This window comes from Vipera ursinii (assembly GCF_947247035.1).
Source record: "Vipera ursinii genome assembly, chromosome: 2".
NCBI classification, from domain to species: Eukaryota; Metazoa; Chordata; class Lepidosauria; order Squamata; family Viperidae; genus Vipera; species Vipera ursinii.
The window spans coordinates 227803068-227822030 of NC_139513.1; the positions used below are offsets into that span (position 1 = coordinate 227803068).

Sequence of the window (18963 nt, forward strand, 5' to 3'; positions counted from 1 at the left end):
CAACAGATTTTAACCTGGGCATCATTCAGAGACATGAAATAAAGTATCTCAAATAATGAAATTATACAGATAGAACCTTCAGCTTAAAAACAATAAAAACATAGTTCATAAGTAAACCAGAATTTGTATTCATCATTTTTAATATAACGTGATGTACTGCAGTATCATAAAAAGTAAAGAATGCACATGAGACATAAGAATTCTAGACAAAAATTTGAATTAGTGTTTAGGGGTGATTAAATCTATTTCTATTTGGCTCTTTGCATGCTGAGCCAAATGATTTCTCCTGCCATAACATAAAAAAATTGTATTAAGCAACCAAGAGAAAAGTGTCTAATCATTCTAAGAACTACAGATCATCATCCAAGGTGAAAGGAAAACCCCTACTTTGAATACTTCTTCAGTTCCTCTGTATCGTCCTCCATGTTGCATTGTGTGGCTTCACGTGCCATGGCTCTGTAGAGTTTGCAAGCGACCACAGCCTTGACCATTGCTTCCTTTCCATGCTGCCAGAAGAACATAGCCATCTTCTGCCTTTTCATCAAAACCGCCCAAACCAAGAGATCATTGTAGGGATAAATAAAGCCAAGTGATTTTTGGTCATCAGATACTGTGAATTCATCTTTCATCTTCTTCTTGGATTTATGGAGATTTGCTGATTTTTCCTACACGTTCATGAATAAAAAGTCAATATACGTCATTAAACTTTTAGCCTTTCGTTCCTACCTTTCTTTTCTCAGTTAAGCTTAGCTTTGTGTCCTGGTGCTACAAAGTTAGAAGCAGAAGTAGGAATATGTAATACTTAAAAGGTAAAAACATTGCATGAAAAATTGTTAGTTCACAAATGGAACTGCAATACATGAAACAAGTGTCAGAAAACTGTATGCAGTGATTAATATTAATGTTTTTGTGTGTGTGTGTGGTTGTCTTGCATCTAGGCATTTACACATAGTGTGTATATTTGAAACAAGTACTAGTAGAAGTACAGATAAATACAAAGTCCACAACCCAAACCACAATTTCAGTAGCTACAATTAAAAACTAGGGAAAGCTACCAAGTCTCATTAAGTGGTGAGGACTATGTTTATTCTGTTGCCCTTTTGGTGAAGCTTTATTCTGCTTCAGTTATGATGGCAGGGAATACTTACATCCTTACCGATTAACCTAAAACAGATTAAGGAAAGCAATCGGTGGATTCTCCTGGCTTTGTTTTTATGTCAGTGAAGGAAAAAACCACAACCACTCTCTTTAACATATGATGCAACAGGAATGAGAGAATATAGGCAAATGCTTGAATGGAAAATGGACAGATGCTGTAACAAGTTTATGCTTTTGGCATCTGTCAGATTGCCTGACTAATAAGTTGCGAGCCCAGAAATACTCCAGGTGTGTGATCTATTGCTTGGATTATTTCTGAATTTAGATCTAGCAATCTTTTGAAAAAGCACTAAACCACTAAATAGTTGCAAGCATACAAGAGGGAACACATGGAACTTTACAGTGCTGAGTCCTACTTTGCTCTGCATGACATCTGTGACCCACCAGCTGGACTAATAGATGAAGGATAAGGAGTAATTGATCAAGAGACTGGATGCTAAAAATAAGCTGAAGGCTTCACAAGGAGCCCACATAAGACATGACCGGTGCTTCAGAAAGGCATTAGATAGGCAGATGCCTTTGCAGAGTCCAGGAATCTAGTCTCCCTTTTAGCCAAAGGCAAAATGGCCACGGAGAACAGTGCACAGACAGTGGAGCAGAAGGGCTGTTCTCACAACAGCTAAATGTAGCAAAGAGGATCACAGCATATCTTAGACTCTGTCAATTATACAGTATTATTAATAAAGTACGCTAGATCATGTCCATGACAAAAAAAATGTTTTGGGAGAAATGAGTAAGCACCACTTTAACAACTGGAGCAGTTTTAAGTTCAGCTAAAGATGGTTTTAAGCTGCTCCTGCTATGAGCTGTCAATGGGATGAAAGCAATGTCATAAAAAATATTGCTGGAACATGTTTATGCTTCAGTTTTTGTTTTGGGATCCGAGGATGAGCAATCAGATAGGAAACTGTCTAAATAAATATTTATTTGGCATTGTAAAATCATGATTATTCGGAGATCAAGCAGTAAACGAGCATAATTTATAATGAGCCACAATTCCAGTTCTGTAGTCTAACTCTGTAATCATCAATATTTCTAATTCTATCATCAGCCATGTCTAGCAGGAAAGAAAATGAGTGAAGAGCTTCTCAAAGACTTAGGAGAGCTGAGAATTATTCATTCACTTAGCATAACCCTACGGTGACAAGAACTGTTGTTGACAGTCAAGTCTTGAGTAAGATCTATTCAGTCTATCCCCTAGCCTAGGTTGGTTCAGAGAGGTTAAAGTGTTTCCAAATGAACTCTGTCTATTATCTGACTTCAGCAAATACCTGAAATCTTTCTCTACCTCTCACTACACAGACTAAAATAAGAGTATAGAAAGCCAGTAGTACTTCTAGCTCTTATCTGATTCAACCTTGTCTCAATGTACTAAAGAGATTTTTTTTAAGCCAGTATGCCTGCTCTTTCATCTTGTCAAGTGAACAAACAGGATCTCCAGTCTAATGCCCTTTTAACAAAGTGCACGAGTAAACAAGATTCACAGTACTTTGTATTTGTACGGCTGAGCTGTTCTGATAAACTGGGAATGCAAAGTATTTTCAGCAGTTCCACTTCGACTCCCATTCGGATTAAGCTGATGAAGTGAGAGGTTCTGCACCAGCCTGGAGACAACTTCCTGATTCTAAAGATTCATTATGAAATAGAAAGAAAGAGTTTAATTAAGACTAGGTTGCACAAACAATATATCCTGGTCATGACAATGCTGATTCAAATGCATGCGTACATGCAAAAATGTTACTTTCCCACTCAGTCAGTTAAGTAATGTGCTTCAAAACTATACAGAGTTTAATTTGCTTTGCAAAAAGCATGTGTCATGGTTGCAAGCTGAGCAAAAATAAGTACAGCAACTATTCAACATCTCTTGGATATCAAGAAAGTACATTTCAACCTAAACTCAGTGTTTACATCTAACTTTTGAAGATAGCCCTGTTTTATTTCTTTATTAGACTTATATCTCAGTTCTTGTACAAGAGCTCTAGGCAGCACACTTAGTGCTCCCTCCTATTTACTACACAGCTGCAACTCTGTAGTGTAGATTGGGTCAATATTTTTTTTAAAAAAAACAATAGTTACACATCTGAAATATTACACTGATCGTGTGCTGATCTAATGAGGGTCATCTCTTTATTGTCTATGTCAATTTACACTTAAAGCAAAAGAGCAGAATTTTCTTGATTCTTTCATCCCTCTCCAAATTAGTTGAGCTTCCTTTGGTAAGAATTTAAAAAATCAACATAAAACATTGGGAGGTAAGAAGTAATGATGAGCTATGAATGAGGGTGCTTCCCATACAATGTAAGAAAATGTGCTATGGAACCATGTGCTTGTTTACCTTACGTTTCCTGTACATATTATTGTATAAAATTCTGAAATGTTTTCTTGTGTAGCTGCTCTGATAAGCTCCACCAATCAAGTATTCTATAACCAATCCAATATCAATCAACGATATTTTATAGTCCACTGGAAGAGTACTCTGTAACACAAATATTTAACATATTACATTGCAACAAAGGCTTGTTTTGTAATGTATTTAAGAAATTGTTTTCACATCCCAGAAAATCTTTCAATAGCATTATTCTTCCCACCTTGTGAATTCAAGACATTAGCTTTGTTAAAATTTCCTCTCATATTCTTGATTAAACTGTGATTAATATAAAACTTTTCTAGCCCACAATTTATTCATCCATTTTTATTTTCTGGGAATTGTGCCAGTTAACTACGAAACTCTGTAATCTAATATGCATCAATAAAATTCAATGAAACAATTATTTGACAATATTTTTAAAATAGGGAAAACTGCCAAACAAATAAAACAAAGAGACAGAAGTCAAATTATCTAGCTGTTGGCCAGAGTGTCTGAAATAAAATAAAATAAAATATTTTATAACTTAATGCTTTTATAGGATGTTAACTTGAATGTTGAATACAAGAATCACCTTGGTTGTTACTTTACATACTGAAGAACACTTAACTAGAATAAAGTTCCAATATTTGCATATACATTAATTGTAGTAATAATTACTACAGTTAATAGTTTTTACCATTTTAATCAATACCATATTCCTCAAATGTTTACATCTTTAATTAGAAGATACCCAAGTATCTTCCTCAGTAACAATAAGGTAAAGGTAAAGGTTCCCCCGCACATGCGTGCTAGTCGTTTCCAACTCTAGGGGCTGGTGCTCATCTCCGTTTCAAAGCCGAAGAGCCAGCGCTTGTCTGAGGACATCTCCGTGGTCATTTGGCCGGCAAGACTAGATGCCAAAGGCGCACAGAACGCTGTTACCTTCCCACCGTACTGGTCTCTATTTTTCTACTTGCATTTTTACGTGCTTTCAAACTGCTAGGTTGGCAGAAGCTGGGACGAGTAACAGGCGCTCACTCTGTTATACGGCACTCGGGATTCGACCTGCCAAACTGCCGACCTTCTGATCGACAAGCTCAGCATCCTAACCCACTGAGCCACCACATCCTTTACCTCAGTAACAATAGCTCAAGACAAAAAGGAACAGAGAACATTTCACAGAAGAGTTTTCAATTATATCTTATTTAGTACCACCTTTTTATTACAGTTACTACTACGGACCAATAGGATTATCACACTTCTAAGAAAGGTTATATATACCAAGGATGTCCAACCTTGGCAATTGTAAGACTTACATGGCTGGCTGGGGAATTTTGTAAGTTGAAATCCACATGTCTTAAAGTTGCCAAATTGGCACCCCGATATATATATATATTTGTTAATAACAAAAAGTGATAAAGTACTTCCTATAATAACCCTTAAGAGGGACACGGTGGCTCAGTGGGTTAGGATGCTCAGCTTGTCAATCAGAAGGTCGGCAGTTTGGCGGGTTGAATCCCGAGTGCCACGTAACACAGTTACTCATTATTCTGCCCAGCTTCTCATCCCAGCTTCTGCCAACCTAGCAGTTTGAAAGCACGTAAAAATGCAAGTAGAAAAATAGGGACCACTACGGTGGGAAGGTAACAGCGTTCCATGCGCCTTTGGCGTCTAGTCATGCCAGCCACATGACCACGGAGACATCCTCGGACAAGCACTGGCTCTTCGGCTTTGAAACAGAGATGAGCACTGGCCCCTAGAGTTGGAAACAACTAGTACACATGTGCGGGGGAACCTTTACCTTTACAATAGCCCTTGCTCTTCATATTTTAGAATGGAATTACCTGTTTCACATCACAAAGAAGATGATGCAAAAGTAGATTTGTTGGCCCCTGTTTCTGGAATTTAAAAATAAAAAAATAACACAAATAAATGAATAGCATGAATAAATATCACAAAAATAATATTTAATTGCATTTAAAAAGAAAGATTTAACAATACCAATTCAGTTTCCTTGGATATTTGTGTATATCACCAGTCATAAACTATTGTTCAGCTGAATATAGTTATAATAAAAGAATGAATTTACAGTACATACTTTAACTATACTTTTTATCTATGAACACAACAGAAAAATCTATGCCACACATGATATCAAAGAAACACAGCCTGCTCTCTTTGAGTGAAATAACAAACTTTAAACTAAAAGGAATGGAGTTGAGAAAATTGATATTTCTGTATCCATAATACTAACAATGTATTTTCAGCTTTTTTGTGAATAGCGCCAACATATCCTGCTTTTAAAATATAAAGCCTATGATATCTTTTTAACTATAGTTTATTAAAGCTAGGAACATAATTTAGTAGCAGTTGACTACAAGTAAAATTATGTCAAATAATTGATTCCAGGATTTTAGATTTTTTGTAGCACCTACCAGAAATTAATCATCTTCATTTCTAGATTTTATAGTTATAGGGAAATCAACCACAGACCACACACAGGTACAGGGGCATATTTATTTATTTTATTTTTATATATTTTTCCAATTTAGACACCACCCATCTCACTATCCAAGTGATTCTAGATAGCTTACCATATAAAAGATATACAGTTGTTGTTGTTGTTTTTTAAAAAAGTGAAGAATAAAAAAGGACAAAGTTAAAAAAACAAGTTTTTTTTTAAAAAAATATGTTCCTTGAAAGCATCAATTTGCATAATTTTAATCTAAAATCATGCAAGCACTAAAATCTCAGTATTTCTATAACTGTTCATGAGTTTTTCAAAAGCTTTTGAGAGACTTGCATGGAGAAATTGTGTGAAGACTTCAGAATCTCACAAGACTTCAAATTTCTTTTAAAAGAACTTACAATATCTCAGGGTGTGATGGTCAAAAAGTATTCTTCAAAACTTAAAGCAATTATTGGGATTGAGATCACGTTCTGTACCCCAGAATCTAAAAAATTACGAGTCAGAATTAATTCAGGAAGCCTATTTGACTTTGATTTTCAACTCAAGAGGTGTGTGTGTGTGGGGGGGGAGAAGAACAGTGTAAAATTTGGGAGTTTTCTTGTTTCTTTTTTATTTAAAAATACCCAGGATTCATCTTAATCTTTTTCAAATATATTGCTTATTTACATCCCATGTCATTATTTTTCAAGTTTTTTTTATTATTGTTGTAGGCTTCACAATCCTCAAGTGGACTGAGATGCTTCCAAACACTGGAAAAGAAAAAGGCTGTTAACAACGGGGTCTTTTATTTGCTTTTCCCCCAATTTCTCCTACTATTTCACATAAAATCCAACCACTTTTCCCCCCCAAATCTTGCTTGTTATTTTGTGGCTTCTGATTTAGCCTTAATAATAATTTTGTTCCACTGCCAGTGTTGCTTTACAGAACAGCTCTAATTTGTTTTGTGTGACATGTGTCTATACCAGCCAAGGCAGTTGCCAAAAGAATTATACTGAGAAAATGGAAATGTGATATTACTCCAAGAATTAAGGGCTAGATTTTAGAACTACAAATTATTTTTTCTCTATTTTATAATAATATAGTATTTAAAAGGCTCAATGATTTCTATACATTTAATATATATATATATTAGCTGTTTAGTGCTTATTTTCCCCCTCGGGTTAAATAAATAACTTTTCTGGGGAATAAATAAATTTCAAGGACCTAACCTTTTATGGCTCTTTGTATTTATCCTGCAATATATTTATACAGTAATGCCCAAGGCTGTACTGCCCAATACTATTTTGTTTCTTTGTTTCTGTTGTTGAAAAGCCATTTATCACTGTTAAAAGCAAATCAGAATTTCAGGCACTCACAGTGTTGTATAGTTCTTCCAGTCGGGATATCGTAAGGAAGCGGTGTAGATTCACACCATGTTCTATTAGCAATTTCACAAATTCCACACGATCCATAACCAGGGCATCCTGCATTGCTTGTTCAAGGGAGCCAACCTTCATACACAATGTGGGGAATGCAAGTTATTAGCGCTAAGCCTAGCAAAGGCATCTAGATTTATAGACTGCTTAACAGTGCTTTACAGCCCTCTCTAAGCGATTTATAAAGTCAGCATATTGCCCCCAACAATCTGGGTCCTCATTTTACCGACCTAGGAAGGATGGAAGGCTGAATCAACCTCGAGCCAGTGAGAATAGAACTGCCAGCAGTCGGCAGAATTAGCTTGCAGTACTGCATTGTAACCACTGTGCCATCATGGCTCTATTGTTATCCCAACTCTGATGACAATTCAGATATAAAGATACTTCATAGGCAATGTAAAAAGCGGGACTTCTGATAGTCATGTGCAGCAGAAACAAATTAAATGTTAAATTTACCTTCCAGTGTTGTCCATAAACCAATATATGTTTCTTAGCAATGTCCAATCTGTTCCAAGCCAGAGCCAGATTGAGCTGATCTGGAGCAGACATATGTGTACCTACGAATAAACACATTCTGGGTTAGATTTTATACTCACAATAATTTAACTGCTATTTCCTGATTTGATTTTAGAAGTCCATGAGAAAAGAAGATACAAAGTACCTTTCAGGAGCGCAGTCAGGATTGCCAGATCCATGTCCTGATGTTCCTCTGACTCAGCATCAAATATTGTTATCTGTCAAAAAAAAACATAAGTTACTAGAGAAAAGAAAAGTGAACACCGTTGAATGATTTCAAAGGTCTCCTAAGTTATAGAGAAAAAGATTGACAGGAAGGAAGAGAATCAAATGCCCTGAAAAAATATTAAAATAAGATCAGAAGGAATAAGCTGAAGCGGCAGAGGGGTGTTAAGCTACTTCTGTAAATATGAAGAACAGGAAGTGAATGCTGAAGTCCAAGGGTCTTCAAACTTGGCCCTTTTATGACTTGTGGACTTCAACTACCAGAATTCCTCAGCCAGCATGCCTGGCTGAGGAATTCTGGGAGTTGAAGTCCACAAGTCTTAAAGTTGCCAAGTTTGAAGACCCCTGCTGAAGACAGATGGAGTCTGCATATATAAGAGAAGAATTCAAATTATTTTATTATGCTTTCAAGGAAAGAATAATGGACACTTAGTTATTCTATATTTTAAGTCACATTGTCATAATTTGTGATTCCAATTTCAATACGTAAAGTGTTATACAAATTGTAGCAATCAAAGGATTTTCCCAAAGTATCCCAACCAAGGAAAGAGTATAAGAAGAGGTATTTCTACAAAAATGCATAACATTAGGGAGACACTGTGCATAAAATTGTGCATATTAGAATTGCATTAAAATGTACTTCATGAGAGGAATAATTTGCAGAATGAACTTATTATGAAAACTGTATTGACAATTTCTGTAAAATATGGGCACAAACATGCAAACTCAGACAAAATGGGATAGGAGCTATGATTGACTAAATGATAAATAAAAACAAATTGAATTCAAAAAATTTCTTCATATGTGTTCCAGATAAATAACTTACTGCAATTAACCAAATTGTATTATGAACCTTTTTTTATTTTTTTTTATTTTTGTGAAAGATGATACTGATTTACATCATTGGTGCAAATATGTCCAAGCTTATCTTGAAGTATGCAATTCTTACCTTATTAGAAAAAAAACTGCACAAATTCTTTGTCATTAATTACTAATATTATATTATCGAATATTAATCATTTTTAGTTATTATTTTCCATTGATAATATTAGTGAAACAGTATCTTTGTATGAGTAACAATTCAGTGACAGAGAAGAGGATGGGATTAATAAAAAGATACCATGAAATCAGGATACTTACAGAATCCCTATGTTCCATACATTCCATTAAAATTTTCAACAAATGATGGGACTGCTTTTGCCCAAAACTGAAGCTGTTCTGAATCATTAATAATATCTTTTCCTTAAGCTGAGAGTTCCAGTTTCTGAGAGGGAAAGGTATATAAGTTCATTACATGAATGTTCCCTACCAGCGTAAACATTTTCCAAATAGCCCCAGCGATGTTATACTGTTATACTGTTTCTCACCTAAATACCACTTTGACTAACAACCACTTATTTAGTGACCATTCTGAGTTACAGTGACACTGAAAAAAGTGACACGTGACTGCTTTTCACATAAATGATGGTCACAGAGTCCCCATGGCCGTGCGATCAAAATTCAGACGTTTGGCGACTGGCATGTACTTACGACAGTTGCACTGTTGTGGACTCACGTGATTTGTACCTTCCCAGCTGGCTTCCGGCAAGCACATTCAAGGTGGGGGGAGGAGTTGGATTTGCTTAACGACAGTGTGATTCAGTTAACAACTGCAGTAATTCGCTTAACAACAGTGGCAAAAAAAAGTCTAAAAATGGGGCAAAACCCGCTTAACCATTGCCTCGCTTAGCAACAGAAATTTGGGGCTTGGATTTAAAATTATGGTTGCAAGTCGAGGACCACCTGTAACCAAATACGTTTTAGTCAGAGTTATCTTATGACTAAGGAAAAAATTAAAGATTTGAACTTTTCATTTTGGCGCACTATTTTTTCATTCAGTACTTGAAGGTCTGTTGCACAGGGACTCACGTGTCATCTGCGGTGTGCTTATACGTAAAGGCAAGCAGGTCCGCAGCTCTTCCGGTGCCTTCACATACTACTACGGGAACAGCAGGGGTGTCCCTGACATATTCCCAGACTGTCAGGATTTCATTCGGACCACCTTCTACCAGTAGCCCAACTAAGGGCACTCCTTGACCCATTCCTATTTCAAATCACACAAGAAATTGCAACCATTAATTTAGGACATTCAGTACTTATTTAAATCTGCTGCTATGACGGGATTAAAATCATAACGTTTCTCATGTTACAAAATGTTGGAAGAGCTATAAACTGAAGACTTCTCCCTTGATTAAAGTGGCACCTTTTCATTTGTTCAGTGGCATAAATGTGGGTATGAAACACAGCAGGGTTCGGGTTCGAGTTCGGGCTTGGGTTCAGGTTCAGGTTTGGTTTTGGGATTGGGGGTAGGGTCAGGGTCAGGGTCAGGGTCAGGATTGCTAAAAGTCATAATCCTTCTAACCCTGCATGATCAATTAGAAAAGTGCTGAACCACTGAAAAAGAAGTATAAGAAGTAATACAGAATAAGGATTTCTTACTGGTATGTATTTTTTGAAGTGATAGATACTTTTCCAGATTTCTCCGGAGTTTTATCTGACTGCCGTACTTTCCCACTGTGCCGTCATCAACCAGTATGAAATGTGAATGCATGCCATTGAGGGTGCTCAGCTTGCTAAGAGGATTGCCAAGTGTCTGATACAGGCAGACTACCTAAAGAGAAACAAAGATCAGAAAAAACAGCCCTTCCAAAGCACCCTTTCACTGTCATTAAGGTGGATTACAAACATTTGTAGCTCAGGAAGACTGTGGAATATTGACCGTGCTTAATATCAGGGACGCGGTGGCTCAGTGGGTTAGGATGCTGAGCTTGTTGATCAGAAGGTCGGCAGTTTGGCGGGTCGAATCCTGAGTGCCGCGTAACAGAGTGAGCGCCTGTTACTCGTCCCAGCTTCTGCCAACCTAGCAGTTCGAAAGCACTTAAAAATGCAAGTAGAAAAATAGGGACCACTACGGTGGGAAGGTAACAGCGTTCCGTGTGCCTTTGGCGTCTAGTCATGCCGGCCACATGACCACGGAGACGTCCTCGGACAAGCGCTGACTCTTCGGCTTTGAAACGGAGATGAGCACTGGCCCCTAGAGTCGGAAATGACTAGCACATATGTGCGGGGGAAACTTTACCTTTAATATCAGCTCTCTCTCCCCCCCCACCCCAGTATACCTAGCAGAGGAACAAAAGTTATCATCCTGGAATTATGATCCTTGATACAATTCTTTGTATGTTACACCTGGCAAGCTCACAGCCTTAGGTAATGAGAAATTCCATATAGGAAGAAGACAGGGAGAGAGGGAAGGAAGGAGAGAAAGAGAGATTTTGCAGATCAAATATGGAAAGATCGTTTCCTCTTCTACTACAATATCCTGTTCTCTTATAATTGTTGTGAATAATATTTTTACAGGATTGGTAGAAAAAAGAAAGAGCATTTTATTTCCCATTATTCCTCATTAAAATCTTTTTTTAAAATAAAACAACAATTAACTTACTAATAGGATAATCTATGGCAGGATTCTAGCTTCATGAGATGCTACTTAGTTTGTGTGGTTCAATTTTCAGTACATAAATATAAAAAATCAAATGGTATCTTGCATTGTGTAATGAAAACTAATGATTTACTTACATAACACCTGAAATGAATCTTTCAGAAATAGTTCCAAATATTTTACTTATACTTTGAGATTTTGCTAAACATCTTAGTAATTAGAAATTTCATAGTAAATCCAACAAAAAAGACACAGTATGTATTTTTGTATGCAAATGAATTTTCCCTACAAATGTGAAAGATAAAACTCTCAGCTGAGAGTACAAATAAAAAGACAAATCTCGACTGATATTTGCCTAGCTTTAAAAAAAAAGTATTATATGTAAGAGAATACTACATTTCTACAGAAATGCACGTGATCAAAGATAAAAGCCCTCCAGAATCTATATGGGTCAATATAAAAGGGGGGAAAAGTGACATTACCATAGGAGTATACTACAGGCCACCCAACCAATCAGGAGACATAGATGGACTCTTTGCCAGCCAGTTAACAAATGTATATAGGAAGCATACCAAAGTAGTAAAGGGAGACTTCAACTACCCAGATATCAGCTGGGAGACAAATTCTGCTGCGAGCAGTAGAGCAAACAGATTCTTAACCAAGTTGCCAGAACCTTAAGGAAACGTGACCACGTCATACTGGAATTCAATATAATGCAAACACAAGCAATAGAAAATAATTCAACCAATGTCTTAAACTTCAAAAGAGCTGATTTTAACAAACTCAGAGTGAACCTATGAAAGATTCCATGGATCAAAATCCTAAAGGGGAAAAAAATTAAGAAGCATGGGAAACTCTGAAAAATGCTATCATAAAAGCTCAGTTCAGCACAATACCAGTGAAAAACAGGAAAGTCAAGAAGAAACCAGCATGGCTGCACAAAGATCTCTCAGACAAACTGAAAGACAAAAAGGACAAAAAGGACAAAAAATGGAAAGAGGATCACATAACTAAGGCCGATTATCAGCAGACAGCCAGAACATGCAAAGATGAAGTCAGGAAATCAAAGGCTCAGAATGAACAAAGACTTGTAACAGAAATCAAGGGTAATTTAAAAAAAGGTTTTTTCCAACATATTAATAACAAGAAAAAAGTCAAGGAAACTGTACATCCACTAAAGAAAGAAGATGGCAAGGAAGTAACAAGCAATAGGGAGAAAGCAAAGCTGCTTAACTCATTCTTTGCATCAGTCTTCACACAAAAAGAAATTATAGCACAACATACAAAAAAAAACCTGCAAAAAACAAACTAGAAACAAAAAATAAGCAAGAAAATGGTAAGAGAACACCTATCCAACCTTGACAAATATAAATCACCAGGACCCGACAGATTACATTCCAGAGTTCTGAAGGAGCTGGCAGATATTATCTCAGAACCATTGCACCATATCTTTCAAAAATCCTGGAGCCCCAGGGAAGTACCTGAGGATTGGAAAAGAGCTGATGTGGTTCCCATCTTCAAAAAAGAAAAAAAAAACAGACCCAGGAAACTACAGACCAATCAGTCTAACATCAATACCTGGGAAGATCCTGGAAAAGATAATGAAAAAACAGATCTGCGAACAACTAGAAGCAAAAAAAGTTATAACTGGTAGCCAGTCCGCGTTTGTTAAAAACAGTTCATGCCAAACCAATCTTATTTCATTCTTTGATAAAGTGACCAAATTAGTAGACCAGCGAAACACTGTGGACATAGTATACTTAGATTTCAGTAAGGCATTCGACAAACTAGACCACAATCTACTGCTTGGTAAGCTAGAAAAAGGGTGGAATAGACACCACCAGATTGATTTGTAGCTGACTGACAAAGCGTACTCAACGAGTAGTCCTCAATGTTACTATATCCACATGGAGAGAAGTAAGCAGTGGGGTACTACAAGGTTCTGTCTTAGGCCCAGTACTGTTCAATATCTTTATCAATGACTTAGATGAGGGAATAGAAGGGGAACTCATCAAATTTGCAATGACACTAAACTGGCAGGAATAGCCAATATCCCAGAAGGCAAGTTCAGGATTCAAAAACATCTTGACAAACTGGAACAATGGGTCCTATCCAACAAAATGAGTTTTAATGTGGAGAAAAGCAAAGTCTTACATTTAGGCAGGAAAAATCAAAGGTACAAATACAGATTGGTCGAGACCTGGCTTATAAACAGTAACTGTGAGAGGGACCTTGGAGTCCTAGTGGATGATCACTTAACTATGAGCCACCAGCAGCCAAAAAAGCTAATACAGTCCTGGGTTGCATAAACAGAGGCATAGAATCAAGATCACATGAAGTATTAGTACCACTTTATAAAATCCTAGTAAGACCAGATCTGGAATACTGCAACCAGTTTTGGTCACCATACTACAACAAAGATGTTGAGACCTTGGAAAAAGTTCAGAGAAGAGCAACTAAGATGATCCAAGGCCTGGAGACTAAAATATGAAAAACGGAACAGTGCAAAGAGTTCATTAAGAAAAATAAATAAATAAAAACCATCTGAGAACTCACATCTTTGCCAATAAGTTCTTTCTGATTTTCAATGATGCCCCAAGGGGAAATTCCAATGGCACAGATCTTTCTTAAATATTGAGAAGCATGGAATTTCAATGCATTTCCCACATGCTTAGATATTCCTAGACAATTACATTGAAATAGTTGACAATATTATCATCATTACAACTTTACAATATGATCAGATTACAGAAATGAAATGTCTTGTAACCCTTCCAAATGTAAACAAGAATCAGAGCAATGTTGAACCTAATGGAATTACTACAGCTTAATTATGTAAAACATCTACACAGTAATGTGCATTGGTTCCTCACTTAGGGTACATGATTATTTTTTTTGAAGAATGAGATGACACAATATTTTCCCACATGCTTTATGTTAAATGTGACAAAGAGTGCTATGTGGAGCATAGATGCACAAGTTGTATATAGTAGTGGTATTAGGCTGAGAGATTGACTAGACCAGGGGTAGGCAACCTTGGCTCTTCTATGACTCATGGACTTCAACTCCCAGAATTCCTGAGCCAGCATGGCTCAGCATGGCTCTCTCTTTCCCCTCAGCATGCTGGCTCAGGAATTCTGGGAGTTGAAGTCCACGAGTCATAAAAGATTCAAGGTTGCCTACCCCTGGACTAGACCAATGCAGGACTAGAACTCACAGTCTCCTGGTTTCTGGGCCAGCTCTTTAACTACTGCACCCAACATTAACAAAACTTTGTTTCTATAAGTTAATATTATCCTCCAAGAGTACTTGGAAGAAGATACTACAAGGAGGTAAGCAATATATCTGGGGACAGTACCACACTTTAAAACAGCTCTTTGGTGTGCTTACGACAGACACAAGCAGCTCTCCTGCTACCTGGTGTAGTCTTAATATGCTTAATATGGAACTATTAGCAAACAGGGTAATAGCAAGATTATTCTTGTGTACACAGATCTCAGAAACATTTGCCCACCAAATATTAAAGAGAGATAGGTTTACCAGTGTTAATGCCTTCTGTTAATATCCAAGCTCCTGTAGTTTCAGCAGCTTTGACCAATCCTTTGCTGAAAAGCTGCACCAGTTTAGATGGAAGTTTGAAGTTTTGGATGCCACCATGAATTGAAATGACCAGTCTGGGAAATTCCATCTGCCATTCTTTAATCATGAGCTGCAACAGCTGATCTAGCTTTGTGTCATAAGAAGTTCTGATATACTAGGGGACAAAAAAACCCAGCTGTGATTGCCCAACCCCCAAAATAACAGAAATAACTATACATTTACAGGAATAATATAGAACAGGGGCCTTCAAACTTGGCCCTGTTATGACTTGTGGACTTCAACTCCCAGAATTCCTCAGCCAGCGGCAGGCTGAGGAATTCTGGGAGTTGAAGTCCACAAGTCATAAAAGGGCCAAGTTTGAAGGCCCCCTGATATAGAATCTTAATTCTAACTTCCTCAAGCTGCTGTGAGTTCTAATCATTGTCTTGCTTTCTGTCAGCCATATGAGGTAGGCCAGGTCAAAGGGGGAAAAAAACTCTACAAGTTTGACTGGAACTATACTTCATTTATACATGTTATACTGACAGAAATTTGAAAGCCTTTATTTTCCCTTCTCTCTTTTAATATCCCAGAGAATTACAGTGGAACCAGTTTTAGTGTCTATCTCTGTTTTCTCTGTTTCCCAGGCTTAACAAAGCTTTTGTTTTCATAATAATTCCTGCATATTTTACTCCAAGGTCATTTCGGTAGCTCTCCAAGCTTCAAGCATTCTCAACTCTGTAACATTGCCTACAATTTTTAGTTTCACACTTCAAATCATGCTTCACAGCCTTAAATGTCTAGTTGATGTCAGGTACCTCTTTGTCCTTTCCCAGTTTCACAACATCAAACAGGAACATAAATCCACTGATTAATGAGATTTCACTAATGTTTTAATATTTTCCAAATTCCTGGTTAGACCATGTACGTACATTCATCACAAAGGGAGTGAATGCCTTCCTTGCTTTAATTAAATTATTTTCTACCCTAGTAGATGAACCAGACCGGGAGATCAACTCAACCAGAAGGCTAAAACCACTTTTTATTAAGGTTGGTTATTATAACAGAATCTGGCAAGTCTGATTGTGTAAATGTCTATGGAGATTCTCAATCATCCACGTCATGGTTGTCCCCAAACTGCTTTTTCCAAAAAGTAACTAGACTTTCTTGGTTTTTTTCCTTTGAAAACATTTCGCTTCTCATCCAAAAAGCTTCTTGAATGAGAAGAAAAACATTTTCAAAGGAAAAAAAACCAAGAAGGTCCAGTTGCCTTTGTAAAAAAGCATCTTTGGGTCTGATTGTGTAGTACCTCCTGCCTCGAATATTTCAGTAAATTAGGGAGGTGTCTGTCTGAGTTACTTCTGAATGTTATCTGGTTGCTCTGAACTTAAAAAAATGCTTTGGTACCCCCAGGCAATAGCTCCTTAATATCCCCATCAAGGTCATGTTCCTTATTTTCTATTATTATTTCAACTGAGATGTTAAGACTGCTATTTCCATAGTGTTTCATATGCATTCTTTCCTGATATTCAGCTCAACAAGTTGTGACAAAACATTTAAATAAAAGCACATTTATATAGATTATCCTTACTCAATCTCACAGCAATTTTATGTTTAGCACTAATATTTGTTTTCTAGATTTTCACAGCTGTACTTGTACAGACTTCTGTAATAAACTCAATAGTGTTACAAATCCAGGTTTAAAGTGGTACGAACCTTGGCATGGTACGTGTGATCACTGTCTTGAAAATTGATTGTACCAAATGCATCAGTTGGACTAATCTTTGTATCTTTTTCAACAGACCATTCCACATTATATTTTTCTTTTTCGGATTGAAATACAGGATAACCATAATCTATTCCATGGTGATCACCAATTAGCCGACCACAACAACATCTCAAACAAAAAGATAGAGTTTTCATTAGTATTAATTCAATTAAAGTTGCTCTTTTTTGGTGCTCTTTTTTAACATTAAATCACCATACTAGCTACTTCAGCTCAAAGTTTAATATTAGAAATCTGTATATGATTGTCATGTTTTGTGGAGCTTAAAACATAACTACATCTACTCACCGCCCTGAGTCCTTTGGGAGAAGGGCGGTATACAAATATAATAAACTATAAACTATAAACTATGTATGAAAAACATGGCAAAATCATAAAAGATGCGTATGAAAAGGTTTTTTACTTGTAAGCTTTCTTTTGTAAACCAAAAGTCTCTTCCCCCCCATCAGTTATCCAAGTTGAGTGTAGATGAATTTGATTATTGATTGTTTTTTTTAAAAAAGAATTCATGACATGCCATTTTGTCATAACAGGTAAATTTTAAAAAATATTTCTAGTACAGAAAAATGAGATCCATAATTGGTGAAAGGAACTGCCAAGATTGTATTTTTAGTGTTCAATGTATCGTTGATTAGAAGTTAACTATAAAACCATCAAATTACTTTTTATTGTTACATTATAATATTTTAATAATGAGAATATGAGTTCAGTCCTTGAACTAAGAGCCAAAATCTCCTCTATTTGTTAAGAACACAAAAGAAAAGGGAGTGAAAAGAAGAAAAAAACTAGTAAGAACATTGTACATAAATATCAGTTTCTAACTTCTCCTTTGTTATACTCAACTAATGTCCACTATTCATAGACATTTATCTTTTTCTGTGTGTTTGATATCAGTTCTTATTCAAAACTGAAGTTTCAAAGATAGAGTATCAAAGATAAAGATATCAAAACCAGTCTAGATATTTATATTTGGCTTGCTGCATAATATAAAATATGCATTGGAGACATTCTTGCTTGAATTTTTTTTTAAACTTCTGTTGTGCATGTAGTATGCTGTTAGTTTTCCAAATTTAAGTTCTCAGTCTGATATCTTCAGTAACATCTCTCTTTTCCAATGTTGTGCTTAATTAATCCTCACCTCTGTCAACATGTATTTTAGTAAATTGATATTTGCAGGTAACTTTTTTTTAAGAGAAGTGGTGTATAATTTCACTCTCTACTCAGTCTTTATTCACCATTAAAGCAATCCCTGGGATTTCTCGTTATGTTGATCTAAACAATCTTGCCCATTTGGACCGCAATGTTTTACTTCCTTACAGGCTAACTTCCCAGAGGAAGGAATGCATTTACAACTAAGCTAGTTGTTACCCTGATCTTTAATATTTTCTAGAGATGCCTTTAATACCATTTAAAATCTTGCCCAATGGTCATGACCTGTGCCTAACATGAAAAAAAAAGTTGTCCATTGGAAACTTGGCAGGCTTTTTTCTTTTTTTAAAAAAACCATTTTTTCTTTCTTGCAGTAGCTAGTTTTTCCAAGATTTTTTTTTTTCAAAGAAGTTGAGGGGAGCACAAAATATTTTCTGAAAAATATTTTTGTTTTGTTCCATTTCTAATACAAAAGTTATTAATATCTTTGGAATTCAGTTTGTAGGTCATCACTATAACATGATCACTGGCAAATAAGTTATCATTTGTTTGCTTCCTCCTTTCTTTCTTTTTCTCTTTCTTTCTTTCTTTCTTTCTTTCTTTCTTTCTTTCTTTCTTTCTTTCTTTTTTGTTATTGAACAATGCTTAAATAGTAATTGCACCATCTGTTAAGAATACTTCATTCTTTATTTTTGCAGATGTTGAGATTTTAGATGGTCTTACCGAATTAGATTCTGGCATACTTGACATCCTGCAGAACCTCTGAAAAACAGTTTCATTAAAAAAAAAATGCTGGTACATGCATTAAACATTTTAATCAGTTAAAATGAACGGCTTTGT

General features: G+C 36.2%; 1 protein-coding gene across 1 annotated transcript in view; it reads right to left on the reverse strand.

Moving 5' to 3' along the window:
- Positions 1-18963, reverse strand: part of TRPM6 (transient receptor potential cation channel subfamily M member 6) — a gene marked incomplete at its 5' end in the record, with an annotated part of 80763 nt that overhangs the window by 51655 nt on the left and 10145 nt on the right. Inside the window, 14 exons of the mRNA XM_083353496.1 lie at positions 388-665; positions 2648-2776; positions 3494-3634; positions 5350-5403; positions 7331-7465; positions 7847-7947; positions 8052-8124; positions 9272-9395; positions 10040-10214; positions 10610-10781; positions 14166-14290; positions 15150-15363; positions 16905-17085; positions 18847-18885. Coding sequence (XP_083209622.1) covers positions 388-665; positions 2648-2776; positions 3494-3634; positions 5350-5403; positions 7331-7465; positions 7847-7947; positions 8052-8124; positions 9272-9395; positions 10040-10214; positions 10610-10781; positions 14166-14290; positions 15150-15363; positions 16905-17085; positions 18847-18885 — 1941 coding nt within the window. The remainder of the gene's footprint in view (positions 1-387; positions 666-2647; positions 2777-3493; positions 3635-5349; positions 5404-7330; positions 7466-7846; positions 7948-8051; positions 8125-9271; positions 9396-10039; positions 10215-10609; positions 10782-14165; positions 14291-15149; positions 15364-16904; positions 17086-18846; positions 18886-18963) is intronic.